Source organism: Myripristis murdjan, chromosome 17 (genome assembly GCF_902150065.1).
Source record: "Myripristis murdjan chromosome 17, fMyrMur1.1, whole genome shotgun sequence".
Lineage (NCBI taxonomy): Eukaryota > Metazoa > Chordata > Actinopteri > Holocentriformes > Holocentridae > Myripristis > Myripristis murdjan.
In genome coordinates this window covers 30,757,632-30,776,906 of record NC_043996.1, presented here as the reverse complement: position 1 = coordinate 30,776,906, position 19,275 = coordinate 30,757,632, and the positions used below count along the sequence as shown (strand labels likewise).

Below are 19,275 nucleotides of genomic sequence, written 5' to 3'. Positions count from 1 at the left end.
CTAACAACACAAACTCGGCTAAATTCATTCTTTTTTTGTGAACACGAGGATTGCAGCTGCGATTCTTCTCCTGCAATTTAGTCTTCATCTATCGCGTCTTGTATCGAGTCAGTGGAAGAAACTGATGTATCTTCATTATCAAAGACCTGATTCTCCTGACCTTCAGCCAAAGCGGAAACAGGTCCGTTTCCATAGCAACGTTATCTCAAGCTCCCCTCTCTCTCTCCTCTCGCCTCCTGACTAAAAGCCTGTATAGTTTTACACCTTGGACAACTTGCTTTTTCCACGATGTAATGCTTTTCTCTCTGAGCGAAACCCAGGAGCCTGTAGGAGGTCTTTTAATTTGAAAGGTTTTATCAACAAAATTCAGTTTATGTCTTGTCATTTTTAATTTAATTAAAAAAGTAGGATTTTTTTTTTTTGGCCTAATATCTTTTTTTTTTTTTTTTTTTAAACAATTTTTGGGGGAATATTTTGGTAATTTTCTTTTAATTTTCTGGTCATTTAACTTTAAACAATTTTTGTTTTTACAATAATCATAAACAGTTTTCCTGTATTTTTTTTTTTATCTCTTTTTTGTTAAGAGGCATTGGTTACAAACACTTTGTTTTAATCAATTTTCTGGTAATTTTTACTGTTAATGTTTCTTTATTTTTTACCAAAATATATTTTTTCTAATTTCTTGCTAATTTTCAAGTCATTTCATGCTAATCGCCTATTTCGTCGTGTTTTTGAGGGAAATCAAGTGAAACTGCTCAGGTTTCAAAAGTTTAAAAGCTTGTGAAAGACGCCTTTCAGAAGCATTTAAACATAAGAAAATCTGAAGTTGTTTCAGCATCACTGATATGTTTAAATACATATTTCTAACATTTCATAATCATTTTTTATACTTGGAGTTTTTTTTTATTGCAAATTTTCATGTAGTGTTTTTTTTTTTGTTGCAAATTTTCATATATTTTTCTTGCAACTGGTTTGAGTAATTTTTCTCTAATTTCTCTAATTGCCTTTTCCCTTTTGAAAGAAATCAAGTGAATGTGCACTGGCTTCACAGTGCTAAACTTCTGTTTGTTTGATGAGAGCTTCTCCTGAACAAACGGAGCAGGTCGAGGTGAAAGGTCACGGCCGGCTCACCCGTAGCGGTGTCGCACCACGTCTCGGCTCAGCCTCTCTGCCAGGTACGCTCCGATCCTGTCCAGCTTCTCTGGAGCCGACACGGCATAGAAGGTCAGCTTCTCCATGTCCGACTTACTCAGGCCATCCTGCGGGGGAGGAGGTGAAAACTCAGGTATTGAACAATGTTTCAAATCCATACTGATGTTTCAGCAGGAAAGAACACCTATTGCAAGGCAGCAATAAAAACAGTTTCCAGGTTGTTTTATATCGGATGTGATCAGCGAGTAAAGTAGCTGGTTTGGTTTCACAGCCTGAATTTGAAAACTGAACTTGAAACCTTGGGCCTTCGGGGGCTTGAAACCAACAGCCAATTAACAAGATAAACAATATTTTCAAGCCAAGACCAAATCTGAGTAACTAAGTGCAAAATTTTAGCATCATCCAATCTGTCTCTGTTGGGTCAACTAGAATCCTGTGGCTTTGGCCATAAACGCCAAGATCTGACTACTAGTTTCTACATGTTTTCCCTGCACGTCATACTGTCGCTACAACTAATAAGAACCTGGAGCCCAGTGGATTTTTTCATGTGCCATCATGGCCCAAAGGTCTGCAGGTTTTCCTTTCAACCAAACACTACAGCAGCAGCACTTGTCAGTAAAATGTGGAACCACAGCAACATAAAGTCACAGAGTGGGGTCCCGGAGCGCTGAGGCTCATAGTGCGTAAAAGTGGCCGACGCTCTGCCGCCTCAGTACCTGCAGAGCTCCAAACCTCCTCTGGCATCAACATCAGCACAGAAACTGAGCACTGGGAGCTTCATGGCCGAGCGGCCGCATGCGAGCCTCACAGCACAGAGCATAGCGATGTAAAGCACGCTGCCGCCGGACTCTGGAGCGGTGGAAACGTGTTCTCTATGTGGCGGTCTGATGACTGTAAAGTTTGCTGGAGAAGGGGGGTAATGCTATGGGCTGGTTTTTCTGGGCTCCCACAGACACACTGCAACATCTGGTAGAAAGCCTCCCAGAGGAGTGGAAGCTGTTCTAGCTGCAAACTCCATATTAATGCCTGGGGATTTAGAATGGGATCTTAGAAAACCTCCTGTAGGTGTAATGTGGAGGTCGACCAGTACTTTTGTCCATACAGTATATTTTGCCAATTCATGGGATTTCGCCCAAAACATTGGAGTATTTCTTCGTCGAATCTTACTTCTCTTGAAGATTTAATCTCAATATATTTTCCAGTTAGCTGCACGAATACCATTATAATACTGCTCATATTCTATGTAATCTATAACATTTCTCTACTAACTACTAAACTTACTTGAGTCTAATTCCACTGTAAAGTTTCCGAGGACGGGGAAAATAAGTCCAAATTTAGGCCTAGATGTACTCACCTGAATGTTAAGACATTTCTTGCATATAAAATGACTTCATATGAACTTCTAGTGTCAATGAACACTAATGTTATGGAGTAAAGCTGATTCAAAATGTGCCACCGGGCTATTTTGAGACAGACTGTCCCCCGGAGTGTTTTCAGCACCTAAAGCTCTCAGCACGTGATAATTAATTCGACAAGGTCTCGGTCATTTGAGCATTTCGATTTCCCGCTGCACCTGTTTGCTTACACTAAAGGCCCGTGAGATTGGAGAGAGGACAGGAGGACAAATAGAACCTTCGTTTTTTTTTTTTTTTTAGTTAATTATTCCCTTGTGTACGAGATGACCCTGTGTACACATTTAGCTTTTTTTAATTAACAGGGGCTGGAGGAATCCAATTGTGTGGCCAGGTTATCAAAGCACCGTCACATTCAATAACTGGATATGTCAAACTGTAATGCCTCCAATCTGGTGCCAGGTAGGGCAATTATTTTTGTTTTGCGGCTGGGAGGATTTGTCATGACGGAGGCGTCGCAGGTTCTCCACAGCAATCTGAGGCGACGTGTTAACAACTGTGGCTGCACGGTGTTAAAACCACCGCTAAAGACTCAGCAGTGTGCAGACGGCTGCCCAGTCACATGCACTGTCTGCAAACCCTCCAGTATTTATTTATTTATTTCTTATTTTTTGGGCACAGCAGCATACAAAATGCATGCATCAGCCCTTGGCCTTCTTTTTCTGTGAACTGGCACAGAAAAAGGGGTCACATATTGCCAAGTTAAATATTGGACAAATAATACTGCTTTGTCCTTGCATTTTAGGATGAATTCAAAGTGCTGCTTGCTTGTAGCCTCCAATATTGATCAGCTGCATTCTCCAGAAATAAACTGGAAAGTAAGCTTCAGTTTTGCTTTCAACTACGAAAAAGCAAATGACAAAGGAGTACTATTTCTGCAGCATTCGGCTTGGTAATACATGATCCTTTTCATTCTTTTGGATTTTGCTCTGATCAGCGACCACCATGTCCCTGTGGTGAAAATATTAAGGTCAGTTACAGGCTCATCTCTGCCAGACGGCCGTCGATGCTGCGGTCCCTTCCTTTCTGAAAGAGGTCGATAAAAGTCACGGATCACTTGATTCCCCTTTAACCTACTTGGAGGAATTCACATTTGACTCAGGATGAATTTCACTGAGAGTTACTCACTTTGGGGTCCTCGGGGAAGATGTTGTCCACCAGGCGTTTGTACCTCGGCCTCAGCGGCCCACAGCAGCCACACACTCCTGCAAAAAACAACACAGACACACACACACACATCAGCAAGGTTTCCTCCAGCAGATTCCAGTTCTGTTCTGTCCTTCAATCAGCCCAACGTCTTCTGCAGGGGGAATCCTGCGTGGAACTAAGGACAGCAGCGTAGAGATCAAAGAATCAGGCTTCAGGCTGCTGCGAGTTCTTGGGAATCTGTGAAACTCTGACCTCCAAAAAACTAATGATGACAAACTCCTCCAGTGGTGCTGCTCACTGGGCAAGAGCAGCTGCTTCCATCGAGCCATGTTTTGCAAAATTTGAAATTTCAAATTGTAAAACAGTTAATGGAAAAGTAGATCGCATGCCACCACCGACACTATGCACTTATCCAGATGCAAGTTCCACAGGTTGGATATTCACCAAAAGGTCACAACCATGTCCACTGCCTTTTTTATGTGAGGCCTCACCCCACTTTGGCCAATCAGTGTCAAAAGTGAATAACTTCTTCCTTCCATGGCCACCATTCAGCCACATTTCATGCAAATCTGTTCATATGTTCTCAAGATATCCTGCTTACAAATAAACAAAGACAAACAGACATGTCATGGGGAGAAAACAAACCATCGTCCAAGGAGGTAAACACTGCAAAAACATTTTCATGTTTGACTGGAGTGGATTTTCTGGTGTGTCGAGAAGCTATCTGAAAAACTGCAATGGAACCATATATTGCGAAGTAATGATTAGCTGGAGATGACCTCACGTGCCTGTTATCTGGGTTGGAGACTATCTGAATTGTTTTATGCGTCTTTGTTCCCACATGTACAGCCCAGAATGAACATGAAGAAAACATGAAAAAATATATTATTTCACCAATGGCAAGCCTGCTCTGTTTTTACATGGTAAGATATGTTAATACCGTAGGATCTCACACACACACACACACACACACACACACACACACACAGTGAGGCCTTAATCACTTAACAGACGCTGATGGAAACCACCTCATTCACATTTGAACATTGTCTGCTTTAAAAAGTTTGTTTGTAAATTGTGCACAAACTGAATGGAAACTCATGTTAAAACTGAGGGCAGATCCAAGATTTGAATGCACACCGGTCAACTCTCCTTGAAAAATAAAGGTTGAAAAAAAAACAAAAAAAAAACACAGAAGCCACAGAGCACCATGATTCAACCGTTTCAAAAATAATTGTATTCTTTCCAAGCGCACAAATGATGAGCTGTGGGAAGGGCAGAGCCACAGCGCTGAAAACCACAACCTGCCTCTAGATCCTGCAAGTCATTGTCGACAGGTCATCGCCTATTGATTAACATGCATTAGTATTACCGAGCAACATCCCAGTCTGAGTCAGTGGGAAGTGATGAGTCATCAGAGTCCTGGGCTTTGCAGTGCAGGGCGAAGAAAGTCAAAGCATAATCACTGCACAGTGGAAACAATTAAAAAGCAGCCAGGCCGGTCAGAACATCAGGAAATTGCAAATTACCTCATGCGGAGTGTTTTAATGTGTCGGCGTTCACCTGCATATGTTTTCATGAAATATCAAAGAAAGAGCGGGACTGTTAAGAGCAGATGAAAACTCGATTCTGAACCAGTTCACGTCGGTGAAGCCTGAGCTACCTGAAGCAGGTAGCAAGCCAAGCATGCACAACTAGTCCACTGATGCAAGTCAAGCTTCTCGTGTTTAATTCACAGAATTAGATGTGTATCTTTGTTTACTCGGTCTAAAGTTTCAGGGTAGGGAAAGTTTTGGTGGCCGACAAAGCTTGAGGTGGAAAAACACGAGGGATCTTAAAGAGTAATCTGGAAAAAAAGGTGCAGCTTCGCCACGTTGTCACCAGATTCAGTCGCATATCTAGCACATTGAGTAATTTCATTTTTCAAAAGCAATCAAAACCACAGGGCAAAAAAACTTCAAATGAGAGTCCACAGGATAATCAAAGTCAACTAGGGGTCCAAAATGAGACTGCACGATATGGACAAAATTTCACACCTCGCAATTTATGTTGAATATCTTGATAGCGATACGATATACAATAAGACTACAGGTTCACTTTTTTGAAATTTTAAGTGTAGCAACAGTGAAAATTAAGGATCCTTTAAAAAAAAAAAAAAAAAAAAAAAATTAACATAATACCACCAACTGGATGGAAATATGTTATTGATCAGAACTGACAGATCACTGCCTTAGGCAAACCCTAACCCTAAATTTGATGTAATCCAAACCGTTCCCTTTTGAGATATTAATATTCTAGTCCAAAACATGAAAATGTCTGAAAACGCCTGCACAACACTAATATGAGTGGTGAAATCGAACTTATATTTCACTCTAATGGCATTAAAAAGCCCGGTGAACACTGGCACTGCACTTACACGCGCAGGGGCGTCCACTTACAGCCATGTGCATGCTGGGAAAAGACGTGCGTGCGTGTGTGTGTGTGTCTGTACCGTATGTGCATGCTACTTCCCCGTCCACCATCATGCCGGTCAGTGAAATGCCAGAGCCGAGGTGTTTTTGTGCCTGAGGAGCGGCAGACAGCAGCTAAAGGTCACAGCAGCAGTCTGCTCTTCTGACAGAGAATCAATGAAGACACCCGCTTAGCATCGGATGCCAAACTTCACCCCAAACACTTCAACACGCACTCGACCGGTGTGGAGCAAACAGCACTGACGATGTACAAGCAGAACCTGCAACGTGTGACGGCTGCAGAGGCATGACAACAAGATATTTAAGGAAGCAATAAAGCCATGTACCTGGAAGTGAGCCGACGTCTAATTAACACGTTTCACAGTGATGCTGCAGCATATGTAAGTCTGAGAGCAGCCGTCTGCAGGGCTCCACACACACTGAATATGAATAAGTCAGGAAATACAGAGACACTCTTGCACCTTCTTTTTAAGAGCAAATTAATTATCTTACAAAAATGCAAGATTAGAAAGTAAAAGAAATGGGAGGGAAACTGTCTTGAAAGTTTGTCGTTAAGCACTTCTAAAGTATCGATTGAGGATGCTATAGGACTGCGAATAATGATGATTTTAATTGAGCATTATCGAGTAATGATTAGTTAGATTTATCAGCCTCTGAAACATCAAAAAGCTCACAAGAAACGATCAGAGCCTGAAGTGATGTCTTCACCAGCACCCAAAAAAACCTTAAGTATTAATTTTATCTATGAACAGAGAAAACTAAGACAATTTTAGTAATGTTAAAGCTGTAATCACATCATGATAAATGACTGATGAATGGTCATCTTTTTGGCACTAACTATCTTTTGTTTTACCATTTTGTCAGCCAAGGATCAAGATATCTACCACCCATCCATGTTTTCTGTGCAGTGCTGCCCCTTGTTTGTAGGAGTAACACCCTCTTATGAGTATTTACGAGCATGTCAGGCGAGGAGCCGCGTGATAAAATGGTGCAGACATCATTTCACATGTCACAGGAAGCCTGAACCCAAAGCTGCGACTCAACCGCCATCTGCCGCTTCCTGAGACTGAGGGGAAGCGATGTGCGAGGACTGGAGGTGCCGCTAGACGCTGTTCATCTTCATTATCTCTCCCGGCATCCCCCCTCTGACAAACGACCACCACTCTGACTCACCAAAATGAACTTTCCAACTTCATTCAAGACGCAGGACTTCATTTCCCAGGTGCCCCGGCTCAGACAGGCGGCCGACTCCCCGGTGGAGACCTTCGTGTTACAAATAGGAAACTTGCAAGGTGAAGTCAGGTCACTTTAACACCTCGCCCGTTATTTATTCCTCATGCACGGCGGAGCTTGTCGGCTGCCCCCAGGAGCCTGGAGATTAATAAACTTCATTAAGGCTCGTATAAACCGCCTGTCGTCGTGGCAACCTTTGCCAAGCCCCAGCTCTAAAGCATTCATTACGGATCCCGCAATTACCTGCCGCATTAAGGCGCATGGTGTCAGCGCCATACATTAGTGTAATCAGCCGAGGTTAATGGGATTCATTTCTATATGTGGAGGCTGGACAAACAGGCTCGACTGTGTGGCGTCTGAGACTCAAACAGCAGAGAACAGAGGAGGACTCTTCGCTGTCCATTCACAAAATGACCCTGTACACAGGAGAACTTGTGTTTCACATTCAAGGGTCAGACATGACCGTCGAACAGATCGAGGGATCTGGCAACAGTGTATGACGTCACCTTACGTTCACGGAGGTGGAGAGAGGACTACTCCAGCTGCCCCCTCCAAACACACCGCCATTAGTGTGCACTGCTTCCCAAAAACTTCACTTAAACTGCAATTGCAAAAAATCCGTGAGTCGGACCCATTCATTTATAAACGGCAAAAATTGTTGTTTAACTGGAATTGCCAAAAAAAAAAAATCGGTAAGTCAGATCAATTAGAGAAATAATAACACTTCAGGTCGCATTCGTTTTTGTTTTTTTGTTTTTAAATTCTTGTTTGTTTTTGATATGTGGGAGTTGGACGAGTAAAGTGCCAAATTGTAAGGAATATATAATAAGAAATATCGAAGAAAATAACAAGAACATAGTTACTACTCAAGTAGAAGTACTTTTCCTCTGCTGGTATGTGACTGCAGTAGAAGTAGAAGTACTGTTCCTCTGCTGGTATGTGACTGCAGTAGAAGTAGAAGTACTGTTCCTCTGCTGGTATGTGACTGCAGTAGAAGTAGAAGTACTGTTCCTCTGCTGGTATGTGACTGCAGTAGAAGTAGAAGTAGTGCAGTAAAAATCTCCTGCAGTAAAAGTCCAAAGTGTCTCATGTCAAATGTCCTGGCAGTAAAAGTGACTGAGCTCCTTTTTCCAAACAGTAACTGTGTTAGCTGGTATCTGTTCCATGCAGTTAGAAAAGGAGGAGAGAACACGCTGCACACTACATCCTTTTAAAGGGGCATTACACTAAAACTGAAGTGAGGACCCTGTAGACTCAACTGACATGTGGAATAAACACATGATCTACAGGGTCCTCACCTGTTTTTCATGGTGCAGCTTTTATTGTAAAATTTGGAAAATTACAAAATCTGTCTCTGTAATTGATCAGATTTAAAATGTGGTGAAGGACAAAATGCAAGCAAAAATGTACTGAAGTAAATGGAAAATTACTGACTTTAAAAAATACTCACAAAAAAGCTACCCAGTTACAGTAAAGTGAGTAAATATGATCAGTTACTTCCACCAGAGCCGTCAAGCGCCAGCAGCTACCTGAAATTCCCATCATGTGTCGATTGATGCGCTTAAAGTTGAGTGAAACAAGTGAAGCTGTATCTGAAACATGGGATTATCTCAGAGATATCAGAGTAGTGCAGATTTTTCTAACTTCTTTGAGGAAAAACAAGATTTTAACACTGAATATGAGACTAAACGGCTTGTTAAGACAAAGATTTCTGCAGCGATTCACCACAAGAACAAGGCAGATGACAGATTGTTTAGTGCAGGAGAGACAAACACAATAATTCAACATTAGTGATGCTGTGTTGCAACTGTATTATGTAAAGTAGAGACAGTGATTGCTCTTTTTTCCAAAAATGTAAACATAAAGGGTTTGTGGAGCTTGGAAAACTACCTGGTCACACATCAAAGCTTTAACATCCTTGAAGGCAAACATTTCATGCAGCGCGTAGGCCTCAAAATGATTTATTCCAGCTTATCAGAAAGACCTTAGAGAGAAAATACATCAGATTGCTGAAAATCCTTTGGATAGTGAGCATTTGATGGTAAATCAGGTGTTTCCCAGCACTCTGACAAGGCGTCCTGACACTGACACTGCCGCGCCACATGTCTCGCAAAGCCACATTAAGTCTCCTCCTTAATTAGACAAGATGATAACGATGCCCCGTGCCTGCTGCAGAGATTATTATGTTCTACAATTAGTCTGGTAAATGATGCTGCGCTGCATGCTAATACAACCCAAAACAGAAGAGTGGTCTAATGTAGTCCAAGGCTGAGGAGTTAAAAATGTGTAAACACATTAATACAGAGCTTGGAATAAAAGCCTCTACCAAATGTCTTATGTTATTCATTTATTTATTTATGTATTTATTTATTTTACATTTGGCGTAGTTTGTTTGTTATTCATTTCATTTAATTAGGATGACAAATTGAGATCAAGATCTCATTTGCAAGTGACGAGTACATGAGTAGAAATAAAATATTAGATATAAAAGTTTAAAATTAAATTTCCAATAGGCAATTTTGCTCCAGGCAGCCATTATGACGCTGTTTTAGGAGTCTGTACTGACACCTAGTGGCTTGACGGGGTGCAGCCTCTATGTCCGCATAATATTGTGCTGAGTCATGTTATCAAAAACACAGCGGCTTCTAAGGCGACCTACACTACCTACAATATCTTTTTTCTAAGCCTGCAAAACATTTTGAATTATTATTCAGTCAATAAATACAAATAACACAATAAATGAATAAATTAGTAAATAAATACTCATTACACAAGAATTTCCCAATTTGGGATCAATAAGGTACATCCATCTATCTATCTATCTATCCATTGGTCTGAACATCGCTAATTGGTCCTTAAAATATAAATTCTATCTAAATAAATTCTCAACATGAGGATATAGAGTATATAATAGAATCAATCACATCTAAAATCAATTAAACCAAATTTCTGAATGGGCTTAATGGAATGAACACATTTCAATCAGCTCCGTAAATAACACTAATCTCGATAAGACGCCATTCAGACATTTTGTGCTGTTTAGTTTGGAAACATTTGGTGTTTAAAGCTTCATTTTTTGTTTCCAACAAAGACCACATGGCAAGTTAGGTTGTAATTTATTTAATTCTAACCTGAATGAGCCAATCAGAGACAGAGCTGAGCAGGCAGAGAAAAGTTGTTTCTATTTCAGTTCCTGCTGTCGCCAGTAGAGGGCAGATTACTGAACCGCACAGCCAACAAACAGCCAGTGCTGTTTACAGCTCTGAGATGACATTGGCTGCAGTTATCTCAATTAATAAAAGACACATTTGTATTCACACTGTGTGCTTTCTAACTGACACATAACTAGATAAGAGCATTCATAAGGGCTGCGCAGATTTTCTTGTCTCAGCAGGGGGGAAAACCCTTAGAGCAAGGTCATGCTCATTTGTGCTTGTTAAGATCTCACACACACACACACACACACACACACACACACACACACACACACACACACACACACACACACACTTCACTATGACCTCCAAACACAGAGGGGTTTGCTCTGGTAAAAATGTACATCAGACCAAGTGCGTCAATTATTCTCAACAACACAGGCTGGAATAACATGAGTGGCATTACATAAAATGAAAAAAAAAATATATATATATATTTCTAATGCTGATGCCCCACTGGGCCTGCTGGTGGCGCTAGAGGGACCATCACAGAGTCACTCACATGGCCAGATTTCATCCTCTAGCCTGGTGGTTCCCAACCCAGTCCTCAAGGACCCCTGTCCTGCAGGTTTTTGTTCCAGATTGACTCTTCCACACCTGATCCATCTGAGGGCTTCATGCTGATTGGCTGAGACAGATCTACCTGAACAGGGCGTGCATGAAGGTGCTTGGGCCTTCACTGGGTCAGGTGTGCAAGAGTAGAGCTGGGACAAAAATCTGCAGGACAGGAGGTCCTCGAGGACTAGGTTGGGAACCACTGCTCTAGCAAGCACTTGCCAAAACTCAGAAAAATCAAGTTACAATTAGAGTTCAAATGATTCTGTGGTAGATCAGAGCGAGGGTGTTCAAATTTTTCATGTTTCGGACCCCAAGGTTGACTTTCATCAGGCCACGGAACCCCATTTGAGGTGGTTTTGCCCTTGGTGTCCTGACATGAAACACTGACAAATAGATTTAAAGTGATGAGAATAAAAAAATGTTTGATGATGATTTTCCCCATGGAATGAAAACAGAATATCTTTACTAGTTTAAACCAATAAAACCTTGGAACAATGTTGCTCCTCTACGTACCCCTTCAAATAAAATGATAACTCTCTGCCGATCTGATATCTTCCAAATCGGCCCAAGTCACAGAAATGTCTCTTCAATGTCCCGATGCTGATAAGAATACTGTAATTATGGCATGAAACGTGTTCCTTCATTTCTTTATATTCATGTGAAAGATCCCCACGCCTCATCCTGTGCCTTGCAATCATCTGGGACACCAAGTCTGTTAGACTGCTCCTTTCTTTATTTACCGGCAGCTCCATTTCTCTTTTCTTTGTGAGTTTTTTGCCCCTGAGCACCACTGCAATATATCTCCAGTCTTTTGAGAACGCTATCAGAGCCTTGAAAAATGCAGAAAAGCACAGCATAACATGCAGTTTGGTGGATTTTCATGAATTGAGGTGCCTCACAGTGCCATGACTGCATATATTTTATTATCAGGGGAACCAAACCCCTATATCTAAACCTGAACCCAAAGTTTATTCCGTTCAACCCCGCCACCACCACCTCCCTGCAGGATAATGTGAGTGTTTTTTCTGCATTTGCAAACCCAGCTCTCAATCTTTTTTAAATCAAAACCTTTCCAGACCTGGATGCTCAGATAAACACTGGATTGTATCTTGAAAGTATTTAGGAAACTCGGGACCAGCTTGGCTCGGCGCTGCCTGCCACACGCGGCTAATTAGATGAGAGCACCGGCACAGGAAATAGCTGAAATGTGAGCAGCTCTCCAGCACAACAATAACAGCACAACCTATCCATCTGACAACACGGTGTAGCTTTACATGAAACAGAAAAGAGCTTCCTACGTCATCTGTAGCCGGTCCTGTCAACACAGACTAATGGCATTCAACCACAAACTAACAAAAACAAAACAAAACAAAACAAAAAAAGAGACTTTCTTTCAGTGTTCCTGCAACACCGAGGCACTTTGTTTACTGGAAAAATATTTAATTGATCTACAGTGGTGGAAAAAAGTTTTCGTACACCCCCTGCATTTGTGAAATATTGCATTAAGAATCACTCTTAGGTCTTCAAGTGCAATTTCTTTTAGTACAGTCACAGCCAAAATACTAAACAAATCATAAAAAAGCCATTAAAAACTTCAAACTGATTGGTTCCATAAAAATACAGAAGAAATTTTGAGTATTGGGTCATTTTGGTACCAGTGATGAAGGTCGTTCTTTTTATTAAAAGACACAGTTTTTGTTGCCAAGCTTCGTGTCTATATAAAGGCAGCACATTTGAAAGTTCTTCAGACACAAAAATGGCTAAAACAAGGAACCTAACGCAGGAAACACGCCTGAAGATGAAGATTCTCCGCCAGGAAGGGTACAGCTGCCGCCAGATAGCCAGGAAGTGCAGATGCAGTCCTTCAGCAGTTGGATCCACTCTGCAGAAATACAGACGAACCAACAGCTTGGAAGACAAACCAAGATCTGGGTGTCCAAGGGTTTCTTCAGCAAGAAATGACCGCATCCTGATCCACATGTGCGGGAAAAACCACCGAATGACATCACAGGAGCTTCAGCAGCAGCGGTCAAACCAAACTGGTGTCCAGTGTTCCACCCACACTGTACGTGGCCGACTTTTAGATCATGGCTTAAGGTCCTACAAGGTTATCAAGAAGCCCCTGATCAATGAGAGACAGAGGCTAGCCCGGCGTCGTCGAGCCCAGGGACACAAGAACTGGACAGCCAGGAACTGGAAGAAGATTCTGTGTGTTAAACTGTCAAGAATTTAGTTTTGTTAGTTTTTCTTGTAAACAATAAACAAAAAAATATAATTTGTATTTGTTTCTACCTGTCTAATGCAGCCACACCTTTTGAAACACAAAAAAGATTTTTCCACAAATATTTCATGATAATATTTGAGATTGTGTAAAATTTTAAGGGTGTCCGAAAACTTTTTTCCACCACTGTATATTCATTGTAGTTGCTGAATAATCATACAGTTCATTGTTGTCGGGGCTCTGGTGGTTCTTAGAGCTGCTTCAGTCTCTGTGGAAATCGTTCAAACATCACATTCTGCTAAAAATGTTGAAATGGAACAGTGTTTGCCATTCACTTCAATGGAAAGTAGTTGATGGTTGTTCAGATGATGTCATACGCTAACATCGCTCCCCCACAGCTGTTTGCAATGGGCATGGCTACACTGATTAGATCAGACTACTTTGGAAAGGCATACAGCGCAAATTGGCATCAACCAGATTGTTTTGCTGCCAAAAGGCTTTCAAAGCCAGAACAATAACATTTTCCCAAAGGTCCAAAAGAGAAAAAAAAAAAAAAAGTCACCAGTCACCAGTTTTTTCTATTAGTTGCTTTTGCGAAATAAAGTTGCCAAGGGCATCTGGAAAGTCGTTCAGTGCGGTGACCAAGTTGCCAAGTCTGCCACAGTGAAAGGTAAGGACACAGGGTGGAGGATATCTTATTCGAGGCGTCTTGCTGCCCATGTTTTGCTGCAGCGACCTCATGGAAACCCGAGCTGCTCATTTACAACTTAATGGCCTTCGTAGGAAAATGTGAAGGCACGACTTGAGAAAGCGGGGATGCAAAGGTGGATGGAAACACACAAGAAAAACACAGAGCGCTCGCAGAACGGCGTCGGCGTTTGGTGCTGGCAGACCGGACCGGTCCAGATCAAAGATCAAGTGTGAACAGCTGAGAGCGTGCGGCGCAGCGGGGCGTTCAGGGCCGCCGCTCGGATCAGCCCGAGGCCTGAGCTGTGGAGACGGAGTTGATAGGACTGCGGTCTATTTCCATCCTCATTATTCTGCCTGCGACTCGCTCCTCCACAGCCGCTGAGGGTGAAAATGAACGGTTGTAAGTGGTGGCAGAGTGTGAGGGTGTGACAGCATGTGTAGGTGTGTGTGTGTGTGTGTGTGTGTGTGCGATGGAGGTTCCTCTCCGCACAAGCTGGTGGGGATTACACCGTGAGCAACCTGCAAAACAACTGGCAGGGTGCTGGGATTATCTGCCCTGCAGCCAAGAGATCAGCATATTTTCTGTTTAAGTGTCCTTAACACCAAGAAATTATTTCTGTAGGTGTACTTTTTTAATGCACCTAGTAGTCATTACTAATAGCATGTTTTTTTTTTTTATTTTTGAGTGAACCAACTTTTAAAAAAGCAACCTCTACCAAATGGCTGACATTTTGAAAACATTTTTGTCGATAACACACTGAAAAGAGGATGAAATTAAATTGTATTGCTGTGAAATTTGGCAGTATTCTTAAAATTTAATTTTTAATTTAAGTTTATTATTACATTTCTTCTTTTTACTCTTATTATTACAATTATAATAATTTATTTATTATTTATATCGTTATTTATTTATGTAGAATTTTTTCTGCAAATTTTTCTCATTTTTATTTAATTTTTTTTATTTATTTTTTTTTCCCCCACTATTGTTTGGCTAATTTGTCTTGGTATAAACCTAACAAGCTAATAAACCTGACGAGCTCATTTAAAGCTTTTGGTGTACCACCTAGACACATGGGGGGGAAAATGAACAAAGCAATGAATAATAATGAAATTAAGTAAAAAAAAAAAAAAAAAAAAAAACAGTGGAGTGGTGATGTCTCAGTTCTCTTCAGTTCAGCATTGCGAGTTCAGCCTGCATTATTCAAGAAGTAAGTCAGAGTCAAAATGCGATATCAGTTGGCAGAAATAACCATTAAAGGGTTCAGCAAAATACAGATTTATTTAAGTTGCTCTGGGTAAGAGTCAGCGTTAACGTATGACATATAAAAACAATACTGAGGAGTTAACAAAATTGAGCCCGGTCAGACTGTTTATCTGTGTGAGGTGTCCAGAAAATAAATGGCAGAGGCTATTTATTATATTACACCCATTCTGGATAAGAAAGCCATGGCTTCAATACTGTAATAGAGGCAATGCATCACTCTGAACGCCCCGCTATCGGTCTGGAGAGAAGGCCGCATAATCACACATACACACACACACACACACACACACACACACTGCAGAGAAAGGGGCTCAGATTAAAGTGTTTGTGGTGGTCACGGTGACTGATGAACTGCATGCTTACACAACAAACTTGCCTATCTTCTGGAGGGGGGGAGGGCATTTCAAAAGCTAAAATCGATCAACCCCCACCGACGTAATCCAAGTGCGGCGAGTGATTAATAAACTGTAATAACGCCCCTCATCCGGCCACACACTGACACAACATCGTAAAACACCACAAGCAAACGATGCATTTTGCCTCCTGTTTCCATTTTCGCCACTCTTTCTTTGCCATTCTAATGCAACCAGAAGAGGACAAACATGTTTGTTTTTTTTATTGATCTCCACAGAAGAAAGAGAGGCCAACTAGTGCACACAACAGGATAACATGGTGGAAAAAAGGAGATAAACTTGTCTGTTGTCCACTTAAACACAACCTAGGTTGGACTATTTATCTGTAGTACAAGCATAATCCCTGATAAGATGGACAGTTAATATTAATCTGCAGATCTGTGTCATTGTTTTGTGAGCCCTCTCGGAAACAAAGCTTAATGCACATTATTGGATAATACATTTAGAGAGTTAACTCCCTAAACATATCATTTCCTCTTCACTTGGACACTGCTAGAAAATTCAAGACAATATCTGCTTGCACAAGAGCTGGTAATCCATGGCTAAACATCTTTCTGATATCAGTCAAAAAAAACTGAATTCTATTTTGGTGTGAATGTAAAAATGCCATACCACTTTATTTCGAAAGCTTTATGTGTTTGTGTGTTGACGTTGAATCTGCACATTAAGGTCAAATGTTAATTCAAGAGACTGAACAGGTGATGGTTGTGCTTTCTTTTATTACCATATTGACTGTTGTTATTTTTTAAGTTTACTTTTTGGGCATGTTCGCTTTATTCAAGAGCAATAGAGACAAGAAAGAGAGAGAGGAGGCATGACATGCAGTCAAGGGCTGCGTACGAACTCAAACCTCAAGGTCGAACCACGGTACACACTCTACCAGCTGAGCTGCCAGGGGGCCTTGTATTGATCATGTTTTGATCAACAGCTTAATCTTTTTGTCTAAAAAATGTAATGCCAAGAGGAAAAATTACAAATCCGTGACCTGATACCTTCAAATTGCTTCTTTAGTCTGACTAGCAGCCAAAAAACCCCCAAAAAACTCCAAAGCACAAATTCTAAAATGACAAGAACAAGAGGAACGTAAGCAAATCAACTGTTTGGTATCTTGCTCTATCAAACTATTAATTGATCAACTGTCAAATTTCTGATAAATTTTCTAAATGAACCTTTCTTAAACGACTCATTGTTGCAACACTGAGGCTTTGATGGTTTGGTTTGTCCGTGTATGTCCCAAACCGCTGGGCATTTGTCACAAAGTGCAATAACACCAAAACCTGTAAACATTCACAGGGTGCTTTAAAGAAATATTTCTGAAACACACACACACACCAGATACAGTCATCTGGATGTAGTAAATCCCCAGTGACCTGGTACATTTACAATTTCAAAACAAATCTGGAAATCACCAATGTGGACTAATTACACCACTGCGACTGAAGCGCCCAAATAGACAGAAATAACGTGGCTATTATGTGACCCAGCATCTACATGTGACCTACCACAGTCCAGCAAGGAGCTCCGGTTCGAGGCTCGTCTGTAAGAGAAGGCGCCATCGGCTTCAGTCCGAGGAACCTGCCGGTAGCTCCTCACGATCCCTCTTCTCAGGGAAACACAAGAGAACGGCATCGCTCGGTGATACTTGCTGCGTTCGTCCTTATAACAAACGGGAGTCGCTTCAGTTTCCTTGTTAACCGTGGTCTTCACAGGTCACGCATCTCCAGAGCGGCCTACGAAAACCCTTCTCGAAGACAATATGAGGTTCAAAGGTCAGTCGTGGCTTCCCGAGTCTTTTCAGGTTGATTCTTCAAAAACATTTACAAACTCCTGCACGGATAAAATGTTTAAAGTGCAAAAGAAAAGGCTCAGATGATACGTGGTTTCAAGAGGTTCCTCAGGCAGTCACAATGTCCTCTCTATCTTAACAATCCCCGTCCACCTGAAGCAAGTCTGGCATGAGGTTGATCCCGTCCGCAGAGCTGAGGGAGTGTTTCTCGAATCTACAGTACCTCACCAGGTGTGACCAAGCAGAGACTCTTACGTGCTACATCGCAGCTTCACCTCTGAACCTGCTCTCCCTGCCACAGGTTCTTCAGAAAGCTTGTCTCTTTAATGGGGAAACAGCTCAGCCAATGGGACAGCAGCTGAGGCCGTCTGTTCGTCAACACCTGGGATTTACCGCCGTCATTCTGACAGAGAGAAGACGACACGCCGTTGGGTTTTCTTATCTGGGCCTGTCTGCACCGGCTCAAGTTACAATGCCTCTCTCTCTCTCTCTCTCTCTCTCTGCACGGCAATTGAGAGGATAAGGTGACCCAACAGAGAGATGAAGGGAAAAAAACCTGGACGGAGAAGAGCCAAGAGGATTCTGATGGGAAGAAACAGTGCAGGGCTTCGTTTATGAAAGCATTCTTTGACTTTGTGGCGCAAGCAACTGATAATGTACGAGCATGTGCTAAAAGAAACACAACTGGAAACTGATATCTGCTGCTTTCATACCCTGAACACCCTGATAGAATTACCTGTAGCTGCTCACAGACAGACATAAAGCTGTAGGAAATCAATTTAACTATGACTTTAGCAACAAAATTTGCCTTGAATTTGAATGCAAGAACATTTTTGGTAAAACAAAATCACAGAAAAAGAGGGAAGGAGGTTATGTTATGCAATGCAAATTTATTTACTGTTGCTTTAATACTGATATAGGCCTACACGGTCATTCTAGATGCATAGGAAGATCTGTTGCATCTACTGTTTGGCTTTGTGCGATGCAGTCCTCACTATCTGTTGCTGGTGATGTTGACAGGTTTGCCAACCTTAAACATACCGGTGCACTCCTTGTAAATCGCTCTAAATTAGCGTGCCAAAAATGTAAATGTAATGCAACAAATGGTGCTGCTTTTAGCTCAAGTCCACTCCCTACACACCTGCTATGGTCTTCCTGATGTGAATGACAAGAGCCCAGTCTTTCTAATAGTAATGACTTCTTTTTTTTTTTAAGACTTTTAAAGACCCATGAAATAGACTCTTACTATCTTGATTTGATGTATTTCCTGTTGAAACAGGAAGTTTGGGGCAGGACAAGGTGCAGAGACAGATCAAGTGCAAATCAACAGGATCTCAGTTTGGGAGAGAGACAATTTTATTTGAAGGGACAGGTGGATGAAAGAGGATGTTTAAAGATTTGTGAAGGATTTATTGGTTGAAATTTTAATTTACACCCACCAGTGTAGGATGATAATGTCACTGATGATGTGACTTTCCCTGGGATCAAATCAGAGACTGGGCGTGGTTCTCGATTGAGAATGTAACATGTGACTTCTACGAGTCTCGGTGGAGCCACGTGACAAACATCTACATCAGATGAAACTTGCAGCAATCGTCTTACCATTGATAACAAACTGCATGAAGCGAATTTTCACGTTGGTGTAGATACTGACAGTTAATGCTTCAACATTTCCCATCTTTTCTCCAACTAAAAGCAACCCTCAGACACA

General features: G+C 41.5%; 1 protein-coding gene across 2 annotated transcripts in view; it reads right to left on the bottom strand.

Moving 5' to 3' along the window:
• Positions 1-19,275, bottom strand: part of efr3a (EFR3 homolog A (S. cerevisiae)) — a 216,968-nt gene that overhangs the window by 134,045 nt on the left and 63,648 nt on the right. For both annotated transcript variants that reach the window (XM_030073685.1, XM_030073686.1), the window contains exons 2-3: positions 3,693-3,769; positions 1,132-1,259 (exon numbers count right to left, since the gene is read on the bottom strand). In XM_030073685.1, coding sequence (XP_029929545.1) covers positions 1,132-1,259; positions 3,693-3,769 — 205 coding nt within the window. The remainder of the gene's footprint in view (positions 1-1,131; positions 1,260-3,692; positions 3,770-19,275) is intronic.